This window comes from Loxodonta africana, chromosome 15, assembly GCF_030014295.1.
Source record: "Loxodonta africana isolate mLoxAfr1 chromosome 15, mLoxAfr1.hap2, whole genome shotgun sequence".
NCBI lineage: Eukaryota > Metazoa > Chordata > Mammalia > Proboscidea > Elephantidae > Loxodonta > Loxodonta africana.
In genome coordinates, this window is record NC_087356.1 from 78,086,833 (window position 1) to 78,112,229 (window position 25,397).

General features: G+C 53.0%; 3 protein-coding genes across 5 annotated transcripts; 1 reads left to right on the forward strand and 2 right to left on the reverse strand.

Moving 5' to 3' along the window:
• Window positions 1-67: 67 nt before the first annotated feature.
• DRC12 (dynein regulatory complex subunit 12 homolog) lies at window positions 68-10,952 on the forward strand. The gene is made up of 6 exons (XM_003418261.3): window positions 68-4,765; window positions 5,194-5,259; window positions 5,640-5,759; window positions 6,231-6,323; window positions 7,578-7,708; window positions 7,998-10,952. The coding sequence occupies exons 1-6, from the start codon at window positions 4,708-4,710 to the stop codon at window positions 8,124-8,126; spliced, it is 597 nt and encodes a 198-aa protein (XP_003418309.1). The 5' UTR covers window positions 68-4,707; the 3' UTR covers window positions 8,127-10,952.
• NHERF4 (NHERF family PDZ scaffold protein 4) lies at window positions 7,622-13,178 on the reverse strand. Its single transcript, XM_003418260.3, has 10 exons — window positions 12,363-13,178; window positions 12,146-12,219; window positions 11,617-11,828; window positions 11,175-11,364; window positions 10,939-11,075; window positions 10,469-10,673; window positions 10,074-10,270; window positions 9,750-9,977; window positions 9,403-9,603; window positions 7,622-8,947 (listed from the first exon to the last, which is right to left on the reverse strand). Exons 1-10 carry the CDS (start codon window positions 12,425-12,427, stop codon window positions 8,918-8,920), a joined length of 1,539 nt encoding a protein of 512 aa, XP_003418308.1. The 5' UTR covers window positions 12,428-13,178; the 3' UTR covers window positions 7,622-8,917.
• Window positions 13,179-13,279: 101 nt separating this feature from the next.
• NLRX1 (NLR family member X1) lies at window positions 13,280-25,397 on the reverse strand. Of its 3 annotated transcripts, XM_003418188.4 has the most exons (10): window positions 25,281-25,372; window positions 23,510-23,632; window positions 22,896-22,965; window positions 22,338-22,426; window positions 21,029-21,648; window positions 19,839-20,660; window positions 16,119-16,714; window positions 15,748-15,834; window positions 14,681-14,932; window positions 13,280-14,222 (listed from the first exon to the last, which is right to left on the reverse strand). In XM_003418188.4, exons 2-10 carry the CDS (start codon window positions 23,577-23,579, stop codon window positions 13,901-13,903), a joined length of 2,928 nt encoding a protein of 975 aa, XP_003418236.1. In that variant the 5' UTR covers window positions 23,580-23,632; window positions 25,281-25,372; the 3' UTR covers window positions 13,280-13,900. The 3 variants fall into 3 exon arrangements, with proteins under 3 accessions (XP_003418236.1, XP_064125018.1, XP_064125017.1); XM_064268948.1 differs by lacking the exon at window positions 22,896-22,965 and having other exon boundaries at window positions 25,281-25,397; XM_064268947.1 differs by lacking the exons at window positions 22,896-22,965; window positions 25,281-25,372 and having other exon boundaries at window positions 23,510-25,269.

The following is a 25,397-nucleotide window of genomic DNA, read 5'->3' on the forward strand; positions in this document are numbered from 1 at the left end:
GAACTGGGTAGCGGCCCCCCGAGCCGCGGGCGTACCCACAGCGCCCGGAAAGCCGCGGCCGAGCCGACCCCTGCGGGCGGGCCGGGGCGGGGCCAAGCGGAGCCTCCGCCTGGGTCCGGGCCGTGCGTGCGCCCTCTGCCGGAGAGGGGGGAGAAGGTAGAGGGTGGTGTCCGACACGGAGTCTGCGCACTAGGCAGAAGCCGAGCTCTCCATGTTACCTGTGGGCTCTGACGTTTGTGCTTCTGGAACGGGTACTTGGACTGTTTAAAGACAGACTGGGAACGGTGGAAAGAATCCTTAAGTCAACCCTTCTCCCACAGTTGAGAAAGGAGGAAACTGGGGTTAAAGTTATTTGCTTCTTCACCTTGTGAGAGAGAGGTGGAGGAAAAGGGAAGTTATTTCTCCACCCCTTGGTATTTTGGTATTTTAAACTGTTCATCAACACCGGACCAATGGGAAAGCTGCAGATTGTTCGATTCGAGTCTGAGCAGACCCCAGAAAGGCTTGAGACTCAGACCGTGATCTCTCTTCTTCCAGGCTCTTGACCTCTTGGAAAAAAAGCACTTCCTTTTTTTTTTAATTTTTTTTATGCTCCTGAACACTTGGTTCCTTTTCTAGGAACTGAGTATTTCTCAGCTCACCGCATTGCGCCGCAGGTCAGAACAGCCTTGAAACCGCTGCGGCGCCGACTAGAGGAGTTCTCGCTCTACCCTTCGGACCGAAACGCGCTTCCCAGTCACTTCCACTTCTCTAATCTAAAAGTTCCGTTGGAATAACTTCGAAAAAAAAGGAACTTCCCTTCCAAAGACGGAAGTGCCCTGCCCTAATGGTTAATTCTGAGCCTCAGCTTTGGTTTACTGACCCTGGTGTGACAGTAAGTACTCAGTTCCGCCTTAGATTCTGCCCCCCCACCCCGCCCCCTTCCTGGCTCTTTCACAAAGCCCTTGACTGATTAGGTAATTAAAGCTTATCAGGTACTCCTTTGAGAGGGAAAAAATATCTCTGGACTCAAGGACCCTTCAGCCAGATATCCTGATTTTGCAATTCAATTCCCTTTATCTAAGATAGATTTTGGAGTCAACATCATTTCCTATCAGTAGAATTTCCTTTTATCAGTTACTACCTAGAAGGAGTTAGAAGGACCTACCAAAGGAAAATCTAGGCAAAGCTCTTACAATTGTCAAAACTTTCCAGGCCTAATGCCATCACCCTCCTTTTCTCTCCCCTGGACTATTGAAACCTTTTCCTCACTGGTTTCCCTGCCCACCCCCAATCCATCATGCCACCAGATTATTCTTCCTAAAGTGACAGCATCACAAAAATTTTTAAACACTCCCCATTGCCTCCGGGATAAAGTTAACAGTCATGATGATTTTTATACTGTTCCTATTATACCATGTATCCTATGCTGGGTAACTCACCAAGTCACATAATACCACAATTCACTCTTTTCATTACCGTGACTCAGCGCATTCCCTGTACCCGAAGCATGCTACTAAAATCCAATCCATTCTTCAAAACTCAGTTCAAATACTGTCCTCCTTCCCAGACACCCCAGCTAGAAGTAATCCTTCCCACCTCTAAATTTCCATAACCATTCTCTTCTTTCTCACACCTACAAAACCAGTTGCCATTGAGTTGATTCTGACTCATGGCAACCCCATGTGTTACAGAGCAGAACTGAGCTCCATTAAGGTTTATTTGGTTGTGATATTTATGGAAGCAGATCACCAGGCCTTTTTTCCATGGCACTGCTGGGTGGGTTTGAACTGCCAACCTTTCAGTTAAGAGCAGAGCACAAACTATCTGCACCACTTAGGGACCTTTCACACCTACCACACACTCACTTACGCTATACTCTCTCATCGTCTTTGGGTCTTCCACAGTACCTAGCGCAGTGAGGTACATAAAGTATTTTTTTCCATCGTAGTCAAATTCTAAATTTAAAGGAGTACAGGTAAGAAATTAACGCTTGTGAGCCTGTCTAGGTATATACATCTCTGGCATGGTTTCTATTTCCAATTTGTATGATCTTCAGTAGGGTCTCCATAGCATGGAGTGTATAATTTTGCACTTTGTTTCTACTGCAGTGGGTCATATTTCTTTCAACATATAAATGACCTGTCTCTCACATTTAGATAAAAAAAAGGGAGTGTGATCCTTCTGTCCTCTGTCTCTCTTCAACACTCCCAGACTGGATCCTAGTCAAAGGAAGATAGAGTTCTGCTGAAATGATGTTTCCTGTTATCATTTCTAAACTGAGGCTAATGAAAAAAGAAAGGTTGACTTATTTTTTGTAAAAATTTTTACTCAGTTTGTTTGAAAACATGTCCTAGAGATGGGATTGCATCGTTGATCACAATGTCATTTCCATTCCCGGGTTATGCTAGACCTGACTTGGCTTATATCACATCATGTGTCATGTGGCACTTTTCTTATTCCACTTTACCTTCACCCCAAACCACATCCTCACTCTGCACCTGAAAGTCAGTTGACTGAACATGTTTGTAAAGTAAATGCTGTTCAGAGGCATGGTACAGCATTTGTGTTCTGTAATCTCTATCCTCAATACGTCATTCCATGCATCAGCATAATGGCAACACTGTCCCATGTAGAAGCTCAGCAAATAGGCTTCTAAACGAAAAGTACAGGGACAGGAACCCCCACTGCATTCCTGGACACTGAGAGGGGGTTCTGGGGAGAATAAGTGAGAAGCATGCTTCAGGATTAAAATAAGTGTTCTCCATTCTTGGGAGATGTGTCCAAAGTTACCTGACCCCAAGTTACACAAGCTATAAACACCTGGAGGGACAAGCCTGGCTTTTCTCTTTGCTCTGTAAAATGTCTGAAGGTTCCAGAGAAGTAACCCTGCAGCCATCAAGATGACAAACAAACACGAATCAGCCTCTGCCTGAATCTGCCTACTCCAAGAGGAAGAACTTTTTCTTTTCAGATCTCATTGCTGTTTCTACAGATCTGCTCCTGGTAAATAGGCAACTGACCAAAAACATTGAAGGGGACAGGGATGGAGGAAGGTATCTAAAGAGAGAGTCTGCAGGTCCCTTAATCCACCAGGGGAAAAGCCTTGAAATTTTTGGTGTTTTCATTCTAGCCAATATGGTCCCCCCAGAGACCCAGGTGGCCAATAAGTGACAAGGCTCCAGGGTAGCATAGGGCTGGAAGGAGGGTGGGAGCTGCCTGGCAAGAACAAGCCACCCTTCATACTCCCTTTGCCAAATGTATTTCTCCAACCACTCAAGACTCTAGCAAGATGCTAGGAAGTATTCCCAAGAGGGAGGCACCCCCAACATTGCCCAAAAAATCATAGAAAATGAAAAATTTAGGAGACTGGGGCAAGGTCAAGCAAGTCCACTAGAGGGAGCCCTAACCAACTCTATGCCACAGGAAGGCTTGCAAAGTAGCTGCTTGACCAAACCAAACCCAGTGCCTTCCACACCTGTCTGAAAATAAACCACATAAGGAATCGAGGAAGTGAGACGATAGATCAAGTCACGAAGAGAGAAGATAGCCATGTAAACTGCCCGGTTAAAACCCAGGGCTTCCAAGATTTACAGAATTAAAGATTTAAAGCCCAGGAACCTGAGGCTGAGCAAAGCCGAATGACTTGCTCAAGTTTACATATCCGGAGGGTAGGCTAGAACTTCTGAACTCTTGTCTTTCTAACCAGTGCCCTTTCCTCTACATCTGCATCCCTCTAGGTCAGCACCCTGGTGGCCATGGGCCTGTCTCTCCTCTGTGCCTTATTTCTCTGAAATGGAAACTCTCTTCCACCCGCTTCTGCATTTCCTTCATATACCATAGAATGCCTTACTGAAGGGGATTTTGAGTTTTAAGCCAAATAATGTCACTTTGCAGATGGGACCTGGGGATGTAAATTGCCCAGAATGGCTATCATCAGTCCTTTTCCTCTGCGTCAGCACAACAGTATTATTTTGGATGTATAAATCTGTAAGTCTTGAAACTGCAGACAGTGCCTTCAGGGAAGTGAATCATAGCTAGTCAGTTCCAAAGCCCTGTCTCCTCAAACTACACCTTAGATTTGGAGAGGAGGAGAGGACTGGCTCTCTGGGGCCTTGGTATTTTAAGCGTTGTGGGCTGATATATCCCATCCTACCTTCCTTTGAGCTCCATGTTTCCCAGTTGCTCAGACAACCTGCAGTCCAAAAGCCCAGCCTTCCAGTTCTCAGTCCCACCCACCTAACCCCTACCCCCCCTACCCCACCCAGCAATTTGCCACCCTGGATTGGCTCCCAGAACCCAACCCTCCATAGTCTCCTAGCTGATTGGGCCTTCTCTCTGCCCCTCTCCATAAATAGGGTTACTCTACAAGGAAACACAACAGAGGCTAGAGAGGATCTTACAGGTAGGAAGAGGCAGGGTAAGGGTGATGGGAAGAGGAAGGGAACCAAGTACTGAGATTTATTTTCTCCGAAAGAGGGTTGAGAGGAATGACTTCTGTACATAGAGCCTGGCTGGTAGAGACAGCTCTGTCCTCCCCACTGACCCCAGCCTTGTCTGAGGTTCCAAGGAGACCAAAAACTGAAGCTTCTGGAACATGTAAGAGACAGACTTGGAGACTAGAATTCTGACTCTACTAGGACTCCTGGTTTAGTCTAGGGGTCAGGAAAGCATCCCCATGTCCAGACCTGAACACCAGTCCCCTCCCTCCCTCAGTACGGCAAGGAGATGCCACCTAAGACCAAAGAAAAAGGGGCACAGAAGAAGAAAAAGAATTCGAGTGCCGGTGAGTCAGGGTAGGTGGAGGAGGGTGCCCTCTTTTCTTCATGCTCCTTCCCAGAGACCAAGCAGAGGTTCTCCATAGAGAACCCAGCCCTCAGCACGGCAAGATGAAGCTTTCTTAGCACTCCCCCCACATATCCTCACATCCAGGTTCCATGGAGCAAGGATATTGGGGAAATCAGTCACCGACCCCCTTCCTGGAGCCCCTTCTGGCTCTGTGCCTTCCGTATATAGTCATCACACATACTTTAGGTACCTGCTATATGCTGGTCAGTGAAACACAATGGTGAACTCAGCGGACAAGTTCTCTGCCCTCAGGGACCCATATTTAGTTCTCCTCAGATTTCAATAGGAAGGATGTCCAGGGTCTCGGGTGAGGCAGGGATAAGCTGAGGTTCTCCAACCCCATCCACTGCCTACTTGCCAGGGCAGATGTGGAGCCTGAGTCCAGGCATAGGCTGGCCATGCTGGAGAAGGAGTTGCTCCGAGACCACTTGGGTAAGAAGGGTGGAAGCTCTGGGAGGCAACAGAAGCGGGGCAATTCCCCTTGAGGGACTGGAAGGCTGGAGCTCTGGTGGGGGCTGAACTGATCTCTAAGCATGCCCAAGTGGAAATGACTATGAAGAGTTGGGATTGTGGGAAAGGGGTGGGCAGTGAGGGTTGAAAAGGAAACTAGGGAGCTATTTCTTATAGCCCAGAACATGGAGGGAGTTTTTGCTTCTTAGTAATGAAGAGCCTGCAAGATTCTAGGTGAAAAATAAAACAAACAGACAGAGAGATCATAAGAGGCTGGATAGGTGGGCAGAGTCCCTCATGCCCATAGGAGCTGATTCAGTGGTCCTAGCCAGTCCTGAGGGCTGCTCTGGGACTGTTCGCAGCTCTGCGGAGGGATGAGGCCCGCCAAGCCAAGGCCTCCGAAGACCAGCTGAAAAAGAGGCTGCAAGGGTTGGAGGCTGAACTGGAGGGGGCCCGCAGTGAAGGGAAGGCCATATATGCAGGTATGTGGCCAGTGAACAGATGGGCAGGAGACAGACCTGGAAGAGGGGGCAGAGGAAGCAAGGAAGGGAAACAGGAGAGCTTCAGTCTGCCAGGCCCAATCTCAGCCTTCCCAGCATGGCACAAATCAGATAGGTTCCTGGAGGCCCAAAGGCGGGCCTCCAGGACTCTAGGCAGGGGCCTTCCTGGATCCCTGATTTGATGTTCTTGATAGCTTATAGGTTAAAAATGCAGTCACTGGCATTATCTCATTCATCCCATGGGAGTGAGCTGGGAGAAGGGCTAGACTCCCCATCCTGAGCTGGAATGAGGGAAGGGAGTCTGGTTCCTGCTCCCTTCCCCAGGTCTGCAGGGATTCACCACAGAATTCCCCGTCCCACCAGGCCAAGCAGAAGTCCCCCACCCCTCTCCACCCAGAAATTCATCTCCTTTCCCCACCTGGGTCCCTGGCCCCGCCACTGTCCCTACCACAGAGATGAGTCGACAGCATCGGGCCCTGCAGGAAGAGATGGATACCCGCAGCAGGCAGCTGGAGGAAGAAGTGAGGGGCCTTCGGGAACAGCTAGGTAGGCTTCCCCTCCCTAAAGCCCCTTCTCTCCAAGGGTCACTGATGAGGTCCAGACTGAAGGGGTGGACTTAGGATGGCCCTTTTCTAGAAAGCCGGGGCCTGGGCTCTCTTGTCACTTTTCCCACTGACGATCCCACCAGTGAGGATTGGGGCAGAGGGTTCAGGATGCCAAGAACCTCTACGTTCTAGTAGAGACTCAGGCAGATCATTCCAGAAGGTAAGTCTCTCATTCCATTTCCCCCGTCTCACTTGGTCTCTCCAAATCCAGACATCACTCACCGCTGTTGCCACATCTCTCATGAGCAAAACATACTCCCTTTTAGTTCAGCTGCAATGAGACTTTTACAGTGAGTGAAATTAAGGTAAAATGTTAGACATTTATTTCTGTATCTCCAAGGCCTAGCGCATAGTTGTTGCTGTTGTTGGTAGTTGCCAATTCCAATTCGTGGCGACCCCATGGTGCAGAGTAGAACTGCTCTCCTGAGAGTTTCCAAGGCTGTGACCTTTCAGAAGCAGATTGCCAGGCCTGTCTTCCAGCGCTGCTGGGTGGGTGGGAACCGTGCGTAGCCATTTTTGCCACCAGGGAACTCCTAGCACATAGTAGGTCCTCGATAACTATTTTCTGAATAAATGAATAACGCCCCCCCCCCCAAATCAGCAAAAATATAAAAGATAGGAAGCCTTTGCTCTCTTTCCTCTTGCTTACAGGACAGTCGAAACATCTTAGCATGGCAGATTGTGATGTGGGCCTCACAATCTGGGCCTCAAACTTTTCTTAACCTAAAATAGCTTTGGTTTACCTACAGACCCGGAACTGCTTAGCTGGCACGCAGACCCGGGGTTCCTTTCCTAATCTCTGCTTTCTCTCAAATTCAACCAGTGTTTAGTGAGCACCTTCTATATGTCAGGTACTTTCCCGTATGTTAAGCACACTTAACTCTCACAGCAAGCCTGTGAGTATTACTCTCCCTTCAAGATGAAGAAACTGAAGCTCAGAGAGACACATGCCTAAGGTTTCACAGGTAGTAAATGACACCAGACTTTGGGCCCATATCTTCTGTCCCAAGCCCTCTACTTTCTCCTATACCTCAGTGGACCTTCGGCTCTTTACAGGGGCCAAGGGAAAGTGAATGCCCTGGGGGAGTCTGGCATGCTTCCACTCATGTTCCACTTTGGGTAACTCTGGAGACTCTGTGCAAGGGTGGAGTTGCCATCCTGTCCTCTTTCATCCTCTGCCCCCCCTCCCCCCCAGAGACAAGCAAGAGAGAGGCTGAGGCTGCCAGGAGAGCAGCTGAGCAGGCCCTCAGGGAACGGGACCAGATGCTGGCTCAGCTTCAGGCCCATGTAGCGGACATGGAGGCCAAATATGAGGAAATCTTACATGTAAGCGCCACCCTCTGGAGCCCAGCTACCCCAGTGCCCCACATTCCTCCATGTCCCCTAAGTCCTAGCCAATGTAATGACTAACAGACCAGGCATGGGAAGTAGGGAAGAAGCATCTCCCCAGGGAAACTGCTCTATTTTGAGGGCTGAAGACAAGGGGATATAAAGGTGCCACCCACTGAGAACAAGAACATTAAGAAAACACTGGCAAAGAAAGCGTCCAAATTGGCCTGGGACACCCCCACCCCTGTCCTCTCCCCTTCTGGGGGCTGAAGCTTGGTATCTGCAGGGCAGCTTGAACCAGCTCTTGGCCAAGCTAAGAGCCATCAAGCCTCAGTGGGATGAGGCTGCACTGAGACTCCATGCCAGGCACAAGGAGCAGCTGCGCCAGTTTGGACTCAACCCCCTGGATCTTTGAGTCTGCAGGCCTGTGGTCCCCCGGCTCTCTGAAGCCCCAGTAATAAAGCTGTCTCGATGTAGAACTCAACAGAGCTGTGTACTGTGGACAGCTGGCAGACAGGAGTGCCTCTCATGGGGACACCTTTGTTCTGGGCTGACCCGTTACCTCGAAGACTGAATGTTATGAGGGAAATTTGGCAAGATTTTAACCCCTCTTCCACAAAAACTACCCCTTGAACCTGGGGCCCTCTTGGTCCCTTCAAACCACTACCTTCCTGTTCCCACCAACAGAAACACAGACAGCCAGATGTGTGGGGAAAGGCCATGTCTATAACATCAGATGCTACAATGACCAGGCAACCACTGCTACAGTGGTTGTGGCCCCAGAATCCTAAGGTGCCCACAGAGGGAAGGTGCGTCTGGTCTCCAAACTCTTGTAATACATGCCTAGGGCAAGTTCCAGATGATTCCAATCCTGGATAGCCTCACCACCCACTGTTCTCAGGCAGAACCTCATCACTGGGGCACAGCTCCCCAGACCTCCCACATAACCTCCTCTGGAGCCAGAGGGGCGGGTCAGCTGGGAATAGGCTCCCCCATGGGCCTTCATGAGGCCTCTGACCATACCCTTTGCTTGTTGGTGGGCCCAGGGGAATGGAGGGAGACCCTGGGCAATCCTGTGATTGGAAGTGTCCAGAGTCCTTGAGCTCCAGCTTCTGGCTTAAAGAGAGCATCCCTGCTCCCACCACCTCAGGTTGGAAAGTGAAGACAAGAAAGCCACTGGGTAGCTCTTTGCCAAACAGGGGAGCACTACAGCACATCTGAGGCCTGAGGCCAGTCCTAAGTAGAGAGAGGAGGAAGCAGGTGATTCAGGGGCCAGAAGAGTTCCTTTTCCCTCCCCAGATGTGACTGAAATGCCCAGGAATGGGACTTGTTCCATGGGTCCTTCTGTCCTCCACCGAACCAAAAACCAGTTGCCACTGAGTTGACTGACTCATGGGGACCCCAAGTATGCCAGAGTACAACTGCGCTACTCTTTTGGAAGTAGGTCACCAGGCCTTTCTTCCAGGAGCCTCTGGGTGGACTCAAACCTCCAACTTTTTGGGTAGCAGCTGAGTACGTTAACAGTTTGCACCACTCAGGGACTTTGTCCCCCACTTACCATCACCATAAATCCTAACCTGTACACCCCGTATTGCTCTACCCTGCAGCCCTCCCTCTCTGCCTTCCTTTCTGGCTCCCCTCTGCCCTTCTCTGGCTGCTCACAGGCCTATCGTCTATCTCTTCCTCCTCACCTCTCCAGACTTTGAGGGAATCCAGGCTTCTAAGCCCTGCTGAGACCTGGCTGCCAGCTTCAAGAAGAGGGGTGGTTCAGCCTCAGACAACTGCTGAAGTCTTTCTGGGTCATTCTCTCTACCCACAGGACACCCATTCACCTCCAGGATCATGTCCCCTATTTGCAGCCCAGCCCGGGCAGCTGAGCCTCCTGGGGTCACCTGGAGTTGGGGAAGGGGGATATAGAACATGGAACATGATGGAAATTTTGCTGGGTGCACTAAGGCTATGGGGGGGGCTGTTGGAGAGGGAACTCATTGGGAGGCAAATGATCAAAAGAATCCAAGGTCCATAGGGCACTCGTCACCTGAGAAATGAAGACACTGGGCCCACTGGCCACACAGCTGAGTCGGAAGCCATAGCCACCGCCAGGCCCAGGGTACAGGACGCACTGGCGGGAGTCAAGCAGGATAGGGAGTGCAGCTGTGTCTTCAGCTGGTGGGTCCCTGGCCTCAACCAAGGGCACTGAGAGGGTGTCCTGGGGAGAGGCAAGAGCCTCTGTGGTCTCCAAAAAGAGGAGTGGGGACAGGCGGACCTGGAAGGAGGCAGACAGAACAAACCTGCTTTTCTCCCTCTACCTGCACCCTGCTCCACTCCCACCCCCACCCAGCCCTTGCCCCTCAGCTCGCACCATACTGAAGAAGCGGTCAGCCTCAGGGTCAACAACAACGAGGGAGACGCAGGAGCCCTGTGCCCGGATCCTGGACACTATTTCCTCATGGCCCAGCCCCTCCACGCTCTCCCCAGCCACAGCCACCAGCCGGTCCCCAGCTTGCATCCCCGCCTTCTCAGCTGGGAATCCTGGGTCCACCTCCCGCAGGAACTGCCCTGGGACAGAGACATCCATTGTCACTGCTCCTCCCCTATCATCCCCATGTGCACACCAGGGGACTGGCTCAGGGCGTACACAGGAGGAGGCCCAGGGCTAGGCTCAGAGAGGGATCTCTTATGTACACTGAGACCGGGACACTTGTGTGCCTAGCCCAAGGCCTACCTTCCTTACCCACCCCCAGGGCTCCCACTCACCGAGGCGACCACCGAGGCCCTTCTCCTCGCGAAGAAGGAACCCAAAGCCCTGGGGCCCTTTCTCTAGGTGTAGACAACGGGGTCTGGTTGGCAGTGCCCAGCCCTCTGCCAGGGGTGCAGCCAGGGGCATTCCAAGCTGGCGACACTGTTCCTCCACCGCTGGCCCTGCCACCAGCAAGGTCACCTGCTTTCCACTTTGCTGAAGCTGTGGGGACCCAGCAGAGCATCAGCACCAACCACCTGGGTAGGGAGGGAAGAGGCCGGCCCCTCCTCACAGCCCCTCCTCCCAGGCACAGGACTGAGGCACCAAGGGGAGGCAGTAAGGACCGTGCCACCAAACTGTCAAGGGAAGGATGGAGATGAAGGCACAAGATCAGAGCAGACATGAGGTACAGGGGCAGGGGTGGGGGGGGTCTGCTGGCCCCAGGACCAGATGGGTGGAGGGTGAGTGGGGAAAAAGGCAGCCATACCTTCTTGCTGAGTTGTTTATGAGTGAACTTCTCCACATTGACCCCATTCACTTCTAGCAGTCGGGCCCCAGGGGGCACCCCTGCCTGCTCAGCTGCTCCCCCAGTGCTCAGCACCAACCAGAAAGGACCCTGCTCTCCTGGAAGAAGAAAAAAAGCAAGCTTCAGTCTCCTGCCTGCTCAGAGCAGGGGCTGAGAGCTCCCCTCTCCTGACCTCCCCACCAAACGTCTAAGCTCACCATGGGTGATGCTGAAGCCAAAGCCACCCTTGTCTTTCACTATGTGGCACAGCCGGGGCCTGACCCCAGGGCCTAGGGTAGGACAGACTTGAGCATCGTTGCCGTGCTGAGCTCTGGCCACATCATGCACGTGCCGCGCCAAAACCATCAGCAGCACCCGGGGACCGCTAGCCCGGATACGGCGCACCACCTGAACACAGGGCAAGTGGAAGGGGTTGGGGCTGACCCTTCATGCCAGCTCCCCTCCCTGGCACCTGCATTTTTCACCAGAAGAACCAGCTCTCTGAATGCCTTCACCACACCCTTCCCTTTCAACCTGGGCACCCCTGAATCCTGGGGGTGAGGCTGGGCCCTTCCCCACAGTGCCCCAGGAGGTAGCAGATTCTCTGTCCCTGGGGTCCTGTGGAAGACTGTACCACAGAGAGTTCCAGCCCAACCTCACCTCTGCGTAGCCTTCATGTTCCACGACATGGCTGTTCACCCCCAGGATCCGGTCTCCTTCTTGAAGACCCTGGCGCTGTGCAGAGCTGCCTGGCTCCACCCTGCACACCACATGCCCTGCTCCTCCCAGCTCCTGCTGCAGGTGGAAGCCAAAACTCCTGCCCTCCTCTTTGCTCAGCAGACAGAAGCGAGGCCGCTGCAGGCTCCAGGGATCTGGTGGAGAAGTCACGCAGCAGAAAAGGGAGGAGAGAAGGTGTGGCCCAAGGACAGGTCACTGTGTGCCAGGCAGACCCTGCCCCCTTTATAGGGCACCAGGCAGGCTTCCACCCTGTAAGGTGCTGGGTGTGGGCAATGTGGCTGGGACAGAAGGAAACTGCCTAGTCCCCTCCTACCTCCATATAATAACTCTTGGCCAAGGCTGCTATCAGAGGGAGACAGAAGTGAGTGGTTACCACGGGGATGGGAAGCTGGGTGGCACTATGGTGCCTCCCGGAGGAAAGGAAATAGCTGCCAGGGGGTGAGGGGGTTACCAGAGAAGTCGTGGTCTTCAGCCAGGGAGAGGACAGGATTATCAATCCCCAGCTTTGGGTTAAACTCAAACTTCCTGCAAGGAGGCAAGAGGCAGGGCAGAGAAAGCTTAACATCTGGACTTGGCTCCCAGTTTCAACTTGAAGTGCTAATGGCAGCTGGGAACTTCCTCACCTTCTATCCCCTCCTCCCCTTGCCCCAACCCTTCGTGGCACTTACAGAATTAATGAGTTTGTGTCCTGAAGATCAGGGGGCGAGACGTGGTGAGCAGAGGACAGGCACATTCTTCCCTCCAGACTCCTCTCCCCATGGTCAGAAACTGAAAGGACTTAGGGGAACCCCCGAACTCAGGACTTGCCCCTCAGCTCTGCTGCAAAGGGGTCTTCCCTTCCCACTGATGTCATATACCAAAGATATTTCGCATTCCCATCCCTCCTCCCCCAAGTCCTTGGCACAGAAATCTAAGCATATCAGTGCAGGGCGTGGACCAGGAAAACAGATCACCTCACCTCTCCTCCCCTAACTCCAGTCTATTTGCCTCAGGGCTCCCAGCCCCAACATCCAGTGGTGCCCTGGTCCCAGAGCCTCAGCCTCCATGTCTGCCCCAGCTGCCCCAAAGTCACCCCCACCCAAAAATCTTTCTCTCAGCCTCCTCCTCCTACCTGCGGCTGCCTCCATAGCTGGATCAGCGATCCAGGGCTCAGGGTAGGGACAAGGTCCATCGCAACCAGCTGACCCTCCCTCCTACCCCAGGTCCCGCCTCCTTGAAGATGCTGCCATGGAAGCAAAGGGGTAATGGTTAACGTGGATAAAAGTCTTATCCTCTGGGGAAGTGGGCGTGTTCCCCTGCCCCCATTCCTGAGTCCCAACTTCTTCTGGGGCCCCATGCTGCTGTCCAGCACCCGCTATGTACAGAGAAAGGCAGATGGTTGGTCACTGCAATTCCAAGCCCGGGGAGGGGGGGGAATATAAAAAAGGGGATAAAATTCTACAGCCCAGCATGACCTACCCCCCTCCCAGTATCTTGTTCATGGGCTTCTCCCAGCCCCCACAACCTCTGAGCCTGGTGTAAAACAAAGTGGTCAGTAGTCTCACTAGAATTATCAAGAAGAGCAGCACCCAAGGAAGAGGAGGCATGGAAGACACACAGCTTTTTAATGGTAGCAAGTCAGGGCACCTGCCCCAGGGGCCACCGAGCCATAGGTACCATTTTGGTAAAGGGGGTACAAGGGTGAGGAGAAAGCACCAATGTGAGAAGAGAGTGACTGCAGGCATTCCTGGTGTCCACAGATGGGTTATGAAGGTAGGAGGTGGAGGCTGGGTCTGGATGGATGGAAGTTTAGACCCTCCAATGCATCTTCCGGATGGCAGCGCCCGTGGCATGATGGACATAAGACGTATGCCACCTTGGTGGCATAACCAAAGGGTCCTTGGGAGAGGCAAGGTTGGGGATGGTACTACAGGGCAATGTGGCCATGAAAATGTCACATCCTTCACCCCTTTTAGTAGAAGGGAGAGGAGGCATGTTCCTTCTACAAGCCCAGAACACCGACTCCCCACCTTTGACCCTGGAGATTGCAGGCTTGGGGGCACTGGTTGGACATGTCCTAGGACCGCAGCTGGCACAGCTGTGCCCATTCTTTTGCTTCCAGTCCTTGGAGAGGTCTTTCTAGAAGAAGTCGTACAAGCTAGGAGGCCGCAAAGGAAACGGTTTTGGGGGCCAGTGGTTACACAGCTAGGTGCCTGCAGCCACTTTCTCAGCTTCCAGAGGCCCCCAGCTGCTCCAGAAGGGCTTTGACCTCGCCCTCCACACGCAGCATCTGGGCCTTGCGCCAGGGATTAAGGGTGGCACCCCGGCTATCTTCCAGATCCCGCAGCAGTAGCTCAAGGTGGCGCCGGACCCGAGCCCGATCCCAGCTGTTGAGGTTCCGCTGGACTTCACTGAGGATCACTGACCAGTACTCGGACACTGCTGTCCCCTCTGTCAGCGATGCCACGACTCGGGCACCACCTTCAGCTGTGCCCCTCAAGTCTCGCAGAACCTGGCGGCCTTCTGAGCTCAGTTCATTGAAGTAGAGGCTGGTATGAGAGAGAAGATAGAAGCCAGTCAGCAGGGCTCTGAGAAGGAGGGGACAGAGGGTAGATGGCAAGAAAATCAGGTGGTCTCACTGGTTGTGGAGTGCAATGGGGCAAGTGTCTGCAATAAGCCAGAGATAGAGAGGGTGGCCAAAGGGAGGCAGGGACTGACATGAGAACCCCACAAGACCAGGGACGGTAGGAATGGGGCCACCAGGACCACAGGAGAAATGTGCTAGGGAATCAGGACAGGGTAAGGTCCAGTCACTGAGCAGCTAGGGTTGGCTCAGAACCAGGATGACAAGGATCAATCAGAAGCCAGAAAGAGAGGATAGGCATCAGGCCTAGGACCAGAGCGCCCCCTAGGGGAGGAAAAGCACAGTGGCAAGAGGGAAGTAGGACTGAGGAGTGGGAGGCCAGGCTGAGGGTGGGGATGAGTCAGAACCAGGGGGAGGACTCACTGCAGCAGCTCCAGGGAAGGGTGCTCCCGGGCAGCCTTGGCCAGAGCCAGGGCTGCTGTGTCGCCAGCGCCATTGTAGGCCACGTTAAGCTCCTGCAGCTGCTGGTTGCGGTCCAGCTGAGAAGCCAGCAGCTCCAGGCCCTCGTCCCCAAGATTGGTGTGCAGCAGGGACAGGTGTGTCAGCGAGGTGTTTCCCGCCAGCCCCTCCATCAGCAGTGCTGCACCTGCCACCGTCAGTGGGTTGTTGGACAGCCTATGGCCACAATCAACCACAATCAACAAAGGTTATGAGGACCCACTGCAGGTCCCTCCTCTGCATTTTAGGACTTGCACCAAAGGGGTGTACAGCCTGGGGCCGAGATGAGCCTAGACCCCAAAAAATGCAGCCCCCAGGAGAAGAGGAGGCAGAAACAGGGGTGTGGTACATGGTGGAGGAGGGAGACTGGGGTAAAAGCTGACTTCTCCTTCCTCTTCTCCTCCTTCACCTTGTTATCCTTTTCTCCCTGATTCCCTTCTTCCCTCTCCCCTTCCTCCTCTTCTTTACTCTTTCCCTTCTTCCTTTTTCACCCCCCTACTCCGCCCCTGCTTCTCCCTTCCCTCTAGCTCTCACATCCTTCTCTCCTTCCCTCCTTTCTCACTCCTCCTTCACATCCCCCTGCTCTAACCAGAAATCGGGAACCCGGGAGTCTTAATATTTGGGAGTCTTAGTTCCTGGTAAATCAATCAACACTTTGGGAGCGTCCACTGAGTGCCCAGCGTTAGGGTTATCCTTGTGAGGCTGCAGGGAACATCCTAGCACTGTTACCATGCAGCCTGCCTGGATATTATTCCACCCCCTCGTTCACGGCCCCCTCCCCCTACACAGGCTAATTTTAGCCATGTGAGAGGCTTTCTAAGCACCATTTACTGGTGGCATCTCCCCCCTGCCCTGCTGCTTGTACTGGACCTGGGGGTAGGTCAGAGCCTGAGTCCTACAGCCTTTACCACACTGTGGGTGGGGCTGTGCCAAGTACATACGAGGCAGGGATTTCACCCTTGACCTTAGATGCCCCTTCCCGAGGCACTCACCGCAGAGTGGTAATTTGGCACTGGTCATGCAGCAGTAGGTCTCGGAGGTTTCTGCAGGCCTCGGGGCCCAGGCTGTTGAGTTGCAAGCTGGAAAAGGAGAAAGTGGCCAGAGGGAGGGGAAGAACAAGGAAAAGAGACCAAGGCAGGAATTCAGCATGGTACCTGCTTTCTCACCACACTGCCTCTAGCAGTCCACACCTGCTCTCCCTTCTGCCGTTGGTTCCATCACCTCCACCCACACCAAACTTCCTCATCCCACCTGCTGGGGCTCCCTTAGGACCTCTGGTCCGCCTACCCTCTTCTTTCCCATCTCTTTGTCTCCACCCCTCTCTTCTCCTCATGCCTGCGCCCAGGGGCAGAATGGTCCTCACCCCAGCTTCCGGGCACGCAGCAAGACAGGCATGAGTGTGCACAGCCCAGCAGCCTCCAGCTGGCAGGAAGCCAAGTTCACCTCATCCAGGGCATGCTTCCCACTGCCTAGTACAGCTGCCACCACGGTGCACTTGAGGGGCGTCATGCGCACACCAGCCAAGTTGAGCTGGCGCAGAGAGCTGAGCACCTCGGCAGAGAAGCGCTGATTCTGGAACTCATAGTGGAAGAAGAGGTAGTCAAGAAGTTCGGATGGGGGCAGCACCTGGCGGCCCCGTGTGCCCAGCTTCTTCTTGATGGCCCGGGCATTCTCCAGGACATCCAGGTTTTTGATGGGGCAGCCAAGCTGAGCCAGCACAGCCCGGTTGTGGGCAGAGAGAAGCCCTCCCACGAACATGGGGAAAAGCTCAAAGACTTCATCCTCTGGGGGCTCATCTGGGTGGCGCCGGGGGCCCTCCACACCCAAGATGCTGGCACCCATCTGGTCCAGAACGTCGTCGTTGTAGTAGTCCTCCTCCCGGAACATTTCCAGAACCATGGCCTGGGCCACCGCCTCCTGGCTCTTACCCACCACGCTCCCAAACATTCGTGGAACCACCTGGGAAAGGAAGCAAGGGAGAAACACTGGAGCCTCCTGCATCCCTTCAGGAGCACAGCCCAGGCCTGTTCAGTCTCCGAGGCAGGCTCAGCTTAAGTTCCTCCCCTGACTGCTCCAGCCTAGTGATTTCCTCTCAAACTTGCAGCACGTTGTATTTGATCACACCACTCCCCTGTGACAACACCTCCCATGGCTCCCCAGTGCCCGTGTGGCAAACTCTAAACTCCCTGGCCCGGAATATAAAACTTTTCATAATCTGGCCCTAGTTGGATCTTTCCCAGGTCACCTCTCAACACTTGTCTCATGCACTCCAGACACTGGAACTTCTTTTTCTCTAACACCCCATACAATTTCAGCCCGGGGGAAGGATTTAGCATATACTAAAAATTTAGTTTGGTACTGGGCTAGGTGTTATAAATATGTCACCATCATTGCCACTGACATCACAGAAACTATAATTGAATTAGTTCCTACTATGTTAAGGTCTCGGAGGCCTGGTGGTGCAGTGTTTAAGAGCTTGGTTGCTAACCAAACGGTCAGCAGTTCGAATCCACCAGCCACTCCAAAGGAGGCCTGGTGGTGCTATGGTTAAGCGTTCGGCTGCTGACTGAAAGCTTGGCGGCTGGAACCCACCCAGTGGCTTTGCAGGAGAAAGATCTGGAGATCTGCTTCCATAAAGATGACAGCCCAGAAAACCCTATGGGGCAGTTCTACTCTCACATGGGATTACTATCAGTGGAAAATCGACTCGATGGCACCTAACAAGAATATGTCAAAGCCTACGTGATTTGGCCGCTACCCACCACGGGGCCCTCATCCCACCCTCACTGACTACGCTCCTACCTTCTTGGCTTTTCTCATTTTCTTGACAGTACCACGGTTTCTTCTTCAAAAACTCTCTCCTTGGGGTGTTTTTCCCTCAATTGTTCACCTGGATAATCTACAGGGATCAGATTAACTGTCTTTCCTGTAGAGAGGCTTTCCTTAACCACCACCCCACCCTCACAGTTAGACTTCTCATAACACCTGGGACTTTCCAGACACCTACCACAATTTGTAATTATATAGTTACATTCACATTTTTGTGTGTTCAGACTGGAAGATCAGACAGGGCAGGAAGCTGGGTTTTGTTGTTTTCCCTTTTCCCCCAGAGTCTAACATACTGCCTGGCACGCAGCAGGCATTCAAATATTTGTTGAAGGAATGAATGTTTTGGGAGGTTTGCACCATCGTCTCCCATCCTTGCAAGGGTGCTGAAAGAAGGAAGGGCCCATTACCCGGCAATGAACCATGAGTTTGTTTTGTGGCACCTCCTCTAATGTCTCGGTGTTTGTTTATTTACTTTTCATATGTGAGCTTCCCGCCATGGAGGATAGAGTCTAGTGCCCCTTCTCCCAAGAATAATCTGGTGACAAGACCAGAAAATGCCACCCCATGAAGCTGAAGTCAATAGAATCGTGAAGAAATGGATGGGACCAGTCCTTTGCTAGGTAACCTCAGAGAGGCCTTGGGAGTGTGACGCTAACAATTCTGGGGGTTCTCAGGATAACTAGGGGGCTTTCTGAATCCCACCAGGGCACCACAGCCTGTCACGGCAATCCAGATGAGCCAAGCACACCTTCAAAGCCGTGCTGTGGCCTCAGCAGTGGGCATTCCCAACTGTCTGAGGCAACGACGTGAGAAGGGATGGGCTGCACGAGCCTGCGTTTATGTTTATTTAACCAACAGTTCAAGAACACTTACTATGTGCCGGGCTCTGAGAATTAACTCACTTAATCCTCATGTTAGGCCAATGAGATCAAGCCTATTATTATTCTCACTTAACAGATAAGGAATTTGAGGCACAGAGAGCCTAAGTAACTTGTCCAAGGTCGCACCTAGTAAATGGCAGAGCCTGGATTTAACCCAGGTAGCTACATTACCATAGGAGCCCTGGCAGCACACATGGTTAAGTGCCTAGCTGCTAACCAAAAGGTCAGCAGTTCGGGTCCATCAGCCACTCCTTGGAAACCCCATGGGGCAGTTCTACTGTGTCCTACAGGGTTGCTATGAGTCGGAATCAACTCCATGGCAGTCGGTTTGGTTTTGGCGAGCTGCATTACTGAATCCCTGTTCGTAACCCTTATGTTTTGCTATCTATAAAAAAGAAAACTTGGGATTTCGCCAGCACTGACCAGGACTCTGGCCCCTCAGGACCAACATGAGTTACTGAAACATACCTAGTGAAGACAACGGTTATCTAGCAAGGCACCACAGCTTGATAGAAATACTTGTAATACGTTTTGTATCCATTGTACAAAGAGCACAGGATTCAGAATCACAAACTCTGGGCTCACATCCCCAACATTCTGCTTTTTACCTAAGTTACTTGGCCTTTATGAGCCTCAGTTTCCTCATCTATAAGAGGGCTCATAATAATATTTCATTTCCAGGGTTGATGTAAGAAACAAAAGAAAGAACCCCGATAAAGCCCCTGAAAGACAGCAGCAGAGAGTGGCTCCCCTCTTCCCTTCCAACACTTAGTGTACCCGCTCTGCCCACAGCACAGTCCTTGGGCCTACAGTTTGGCTGCTGGCATGGACCTGCACCCAGGATGGGCCGTCCTAAACCAATTTATCCTCCCAGTGTAAGTGAATAAGATGGCATCTGCTTCGGAAACCTGTCTCTGGTGATTGAGTTAGGATGACTCATCATTCCCAAAGCCTGATCACCTCTGGGAAATGGATGCAATTGAGTTTCTGGACCTGCAAAGCAGAGGACAGATCCTGGACTGCAGTGACCCCTACCTCCCAGCAACAAAGACTGGGAGGAGAGATGCGAAAAGAAAACCACCGTCAGGGTTGTAGCATTCTTAATAAAAATCCCTGCACCCTCAAATTCCCCTTCCGGTCTCCAAACCGTCCTGAGCCTTGGAGCTGTTCTCTCCCCACTCCTTACGTTCCAGTACCCCTAAAAGCCAAATTGCCCAAGTCTGAAACCAGAGTCAAGAAGAGGATCTACACCTATGCGGGAAGTAGCAGCTTCCTTCTAAAAGAGGAGTAAGGGGTGAACAGGGAGCTCTGGGGCCTGACAGCCTGGGGTCCTGGGGAGGGAGGGAGCAAGCGTGAGGACCTGGTGATGTTACCTTGAGTAGGTTGAAGAGCACAGGCAGAACCCGCAGGGGCAGCAGCTTGGCCAGGATGCCCAGTACCAGGCTGACGTCCTCCCCTACACGGCCCACAAGCTCGGCCACGTCCTTGCCCACCCGCTGCAGGGTGGTCTTATGCAAACCCAGCACAATGTAGAGGGCAGCCAGGTATTCCTGCATGGCAGGCACAGTGAACACGAAGGTGCCCGGGTGCCCTGGCTCCACACACGGGGCCAGGAAAAACCTCAGGGCATCCCGGCGGAAGACATGCAGCAGCTGAAACTCTTCTTCCGTCTTGATGCCAGCCTCCAGGCATCCACTGACATCTTCTTCAGAGAAGTAGGTCTTGCGAGAGGTCACCCCTTTGTGGGCCAACTTGCCCAGGGTTCGGGCTGCATAGGCCATCAGGGACACCTTGGAGGAGTCAGTGCTGTCCAGCATTTCCCCACTGAAATTGAGGCGCAAGAAGCTGGTGTAGATGCTTGTGAGGGTCTGTCCGGCAGGTGTAGGGGTGTGCAGGAAGTGCAAGGTGGCACAGACAAGCCAGCAGTAGGAGGGCAGGAAGCAGGCAGCGGCAATCTGGTGGTGCCCCTCCAGGTTCCGGGACAGCATCTGCACCAAGTTGTCACGCTGAGCCGGGGTGGCCAAGACACCCGTACCCCCAGCACTGACCCCGCAGTCCGGCTGATTGAAGCGGAGCTGGAAGTAGAGCTTCTGTAGGTTGGTATCAGAGAAGCCGCAGATCTCGCCATAGCGGCCCACATACTTGCTGGGTATGCGGCTGATGGCAGAGGGCCGGGTGGTCACCAGGATGCTGGCCTGGGAAGATCATGGTTGAAGGTTAAGAAAAGCCTGGGGGGTCCTGACTGCCTCACTCCCCAGGGAGTCCCTGAAGATTGAGTGTCCAAGGATGAAGACAGTGATGACATCAATTATGGAGCACCTACTATGACCCAGGGCACTGTGCTAAGTATTGTATGCAGAATCTCCTTTGATCATTACAACTCAAAGGGCAGAAGGAAACTGAAGTTTTGGGAAGTTAGTGACTTGCTCAAGGTCACAGAGCTGGGAAATGGAGAGCCAGAATTTGAACCAACTCAGGGCCTACACTCTTACCCAATGAACATGTGGGCATAGGACACAAGAATCCTTAGGAGGGCAGCAGTGGCAGGGCAGGGGCCACCCACCTCGGGCAGCATGTATTTGCGCAGCAGGTTGACAATGATGGTAGCTGGTGCTTTTGGCTCCTCAGGGTCGCTGCAAAGCCCTGTGCCTGCCAGCCGGAAGTCAAGGTTGAGATGCTCCAAGCCATTGAGCACAAAGAGCAGGCGGGGCCCAGCGGCAGCCATCAGAGGTAGAACCTCCTTCAGGGGCATGTTGCGCTGAGCCACGAGCTGACACAAGGAGGCTGGGGCAGGGCCCAGGGACGACAGGTCCTCGCAGGAGAAGGGGATGATCAGCTCAAAGGCTGGCAGCTGCCCGTGACACCAGTCCAGGACCATCTTACGCACTAGTGTGCTCTTGCCTGTGCCCACTGTCCCATACAGCACCACTGTCTGTACCCGGCGCCCACAGGCATCAGGGTCAAACAGCTGAGACAGGGCCAGTGGGGGGAGTCCAGGCTGGGGCAGCTGATGCTGCAGAGCTGGCTCTGCAGGTGGGCGAAGCAGCTCGTCAGCAGTGCTCTCGCGAATCACAGGGTCCACGTGGGCCGTGTCTAGTGCAAAAGTTGGGCCAAACTGGCGCTCCTCCCGGGGCAACCTGATGAACCACTCAGCCAGGTTCCGGCGATGCCGCTCAATAGCTTCTGGAAGGGAAACCAAGGGAAATGGGTGAGGAAAAGGAGCTGGGAAATACAAGAGCTTAGGAAAGGTGAAGGAGTCCCCAGGTGATACAAATGGTAAATGTGCTTGGCTGCGAACCAAGAGATTAAAGGTTTGAGTCCACCCAGAGGTGCCTCGGCAATCTACTTCCAAAAAATCGGTCACTGAAAACCCTATGGAGCACAGTTCTGCTGTGACACATGGGGTTGCCATGAGTTGCAGTCAACTCAACAGCAGCTGCTTTAGTGCAAGTCAAGGTGTTGGTAGGGTCAGGCTGGGGAGTCAAGCCACCAGGAGAAGCTGGCGCCCAGACTGGTCTAGGCACACAGGCCTCCCTTAGGAAACACAGATTGTCTCCAAAGTTTGGAGCCACTGAACAAATGATGCTCAGCACGGGCTGACTGGTTTCATGGTTATCTGTGTGCGGTTTTAACCTGGCTGTTGAACCCAAAGTTTGAAGGTAGGGATAGCATATCTCCGCCAATGCTCTGTACGTAGTAAGTGTGCAGTGCATGAGTGGAGCAGGAGGGGTATGTGGCTGATGGACGGGGGGGCAAGGGGGGGTGGGTAAGGGACCACTGAGGGTCATGTCAGCAGACCGTCTACAACTCCCTCATCGTGCTCCTCCTTCCAGCCCTTCTCCTCAGGCTGACAGAGGAGCTGGTCCCTTTACCAGCTGCAGTGACGCTCCGGAATAGCTGTCCATGTCTCCCAGATGGGGGAGCACTGTCCGCTGAGCTTCCATGGTGGCGTGTAAAGGCCCTGTGAGCAAGAAAAGGGGAGTAAGCTGGGACTTGGATGCAGGGCTCAGCCCCACACAGGCTCTGGGTCCAGCCCATCTAGACAGGTGAACTTCTGGCTCCCTGAGATCCAGGCCCAACACTGGATACCAAGTAGAGAGCCCTGACTGAGCTCCCATACCCTTCCAGGGACTGAGGTCTCATCCCAGCCCTCTAGCTCCCTATAGTGACTGCTTGCCTGGAACTTTGGCTGGCCACTGCCAGACTCCACCCCACCCCCCACAGGTCCTCCTTCGGGCTGACCACTGACTTCTACTGTAAATGATCTAAGCTAACCTCCTCGCAGGCCTGGTTGCGGACTCCATATGCCCTCCATCCCAGAATGCGAACCCCTCTTCCTCCTGCTCCCGGGGAACAGCTAGCTCCAAGTCCTGACCCTTCCCAGCATGCTGTGCCCAGATGTGTTCTAAGGTATGACACCAAGGCCTCACCTAGGGGACCCAAGGGGACATTCTCCTTTAAGAGGCCAACTCCAGCGGATCAGAAAGGGGATACATTCATCTACAGACAGAAAGGAGAAGGGAAATAGCATTTACAGATCCTACTCACATTTTCCCACCAAGACACAGATCCCAATCTGTCAAACATCCCATTATTTGCTGTCGTTGCAGTTATTATACCATTATCTATTTTATCATGTGATTATTTGATTAACATTTATCTCCTCACATAGACCATGAGGCCCACGAGAGCATGGATCATATTTGTTTTTGTTCACGATTATACACCGAAAACTTAGCATAGGGTCCAGCACATAGCAGGCACTCAGTAAATATTTGTTGAATGTAAAGTGAAATCAGACAAGTGTTCCTGGGCTTATGTAGCTACAACAGGCCCTTGAAGATCACCTAGTCCAAATCTCTTATTTTTAGATGAGAAAAAGGAAAGCTCACAGAGATGAGAGGACTTGCCCAAGATCAATAGCTAGTGAACTGCAGAACTGGGACTAGTACACCTGGTGTCTGAATCCCTGATCTCTTAGAGGCACCATCCGGACCTAGAAGAGGGGGAGAGGTGGGAACAGAAACCTCTACTTCCTGCTCACCTGGTGGTTGGGGTGCTCTTCCCTGACCAGAGCGCCAAGAGGCCCTGGGCAATCGGAAGCCCCACCTCATGGTGGGTAAGAAGGTCAGAGCCCCGGAGACAGCACCACCTTCTATCCTGCTCCCTGTAAGAAGAATGGTGTGAATCGAGGGCAGTCCCCATGCCAGCTTAGGAGGGGCCTTCCTTTCCAGGAGAGGATCAGCCCTTCCTGAAAGGTCAGCATTGCTGAAGCCCTGTCCTGGCTTTCAGCTCTCCTCCCTCTCCTACACCTGCCACCTGAGTAATCCCATTTTATCTCCTACCACCTATTGCCTTTCTCCTGAGTTCCAGCCTCATTCACTGCTTTATTTTTTTTTTTTCTTGTTGTTTGCTTGGCTGCCAGCAAACTCAGACAGGAGTCCTATGTTCATTTTCAGTGGCTTTTCTGAGCCTAGATGTTCCAGTAATAAACTATCCACGCTCCTCTGCCTTTGTTACTTAGCTATCAGGTCCTTTAGCTGAGTTTTAGTGGTTTTATCATTTATCTCCTCTGTGACTTTCATGTAAGCTGCCTTTGAGGCTGGCATCAATAATAAATAAATAAATGAATGAACTGCCTGCTTCTGACATCTCTATACAAATCTCCTGCCAGTGTTTCAAACTTCACACCTGCAGAACTCAACTCATTCTCTCTCTCCTTTAGTTATTTACTGCAAGTTTTCCCAGCCACACAATTTAGACTAGAAACCTGACCTCTTTGACTTCAAATCCTTCTTGCCCCTCCTTTAGTCAGTCCAAACGGTCCTACTAATTCCTCCTCCTAAAGCTTTCCCTGTCTGGCTCTATCGCATCACTCCAGTGCTAACTCGGCACCTCCCAGGACTTACAGGAACCCCTATCTCCCCAATGGTCTCTCTACCTCCAGTCTCACCCCATTCCGACCCCTCATCCTAGTCACTAGCCACCTCCCTAACACCCTAGTTTACTTATATAGAGTCAAAACACTCGGCCACACAAGCTATTCCTTGGATTAGCCCTCCCCAGTGCCTCATTAGCCAGGCCCACCAGATTGTTGCTCGCACTTTCCTAACTTTGTTCATACACTTCCCTTATCTTGGAATGACTTTTCTTCCCTGTCAGATCCTACTCAATCTCTTAAGACCCTGCTCAAAGTTCCCCTCTTCTGGGAAGTCTTTTCTGATCCTTCTGAGCTCTCTTAACAAATGGAGTGAGCTCCTATTGGCTCCTGGTCTCCTCCATTGAGGCTGTGGCTCTTTACCAGCAGGACACACTAAGGGAGAATTGGATACATTGGGCCCACCTGCCTTAGTGGGGCCCACCAGTGGAGGGTGCAAACTGGGGCTCACAGCAGATCCCAGGGCTGGGGAAGGGTTAAGAGAAGGCTCCAGAAAGCTGGAGAAAAACGGCATTGGGCTCAGTGGGTTAGAATCAGAGCCAGGGCCACTGAGTCAAGAAGAGACTCCTGGAGGGGCTGGGCAATTCTCCAGGGCAGTGAGAAAGGGAGTGGCACAGCGGAACAAGTACAGGGGCTGTGTTCCCACAGATCCAGAGCCCTCCCACCAAACTGGGTCCCAAACACCTCTCCTAGTTTCAAGTGGCTTCCGAGACCAAGAAGGAGAACCTGCCAGAATGGCCACCATTCAGAGCACCAGCTCCGCCTTTCTCTCCCTGGCCTGGAAGTTCAGAGGCATCTGCCCAGTCCCCACCCAGCCCCGCCCGGGCCCCGGCGCCCGGCCGGGCCGGGAGGGCGACGGTGCTAGTTAGGCCTTTACCCACGGCTGCCCCAGCCAAGGGGGCCCGTCGGCTGGCAGCCCGGGGCGGTCGGCGGGTCAGAAGCCGGCGTGTCCCCTCTGGCTCCCAGAGTCCCCGGCGCGGCGCGGCGCGGCGCT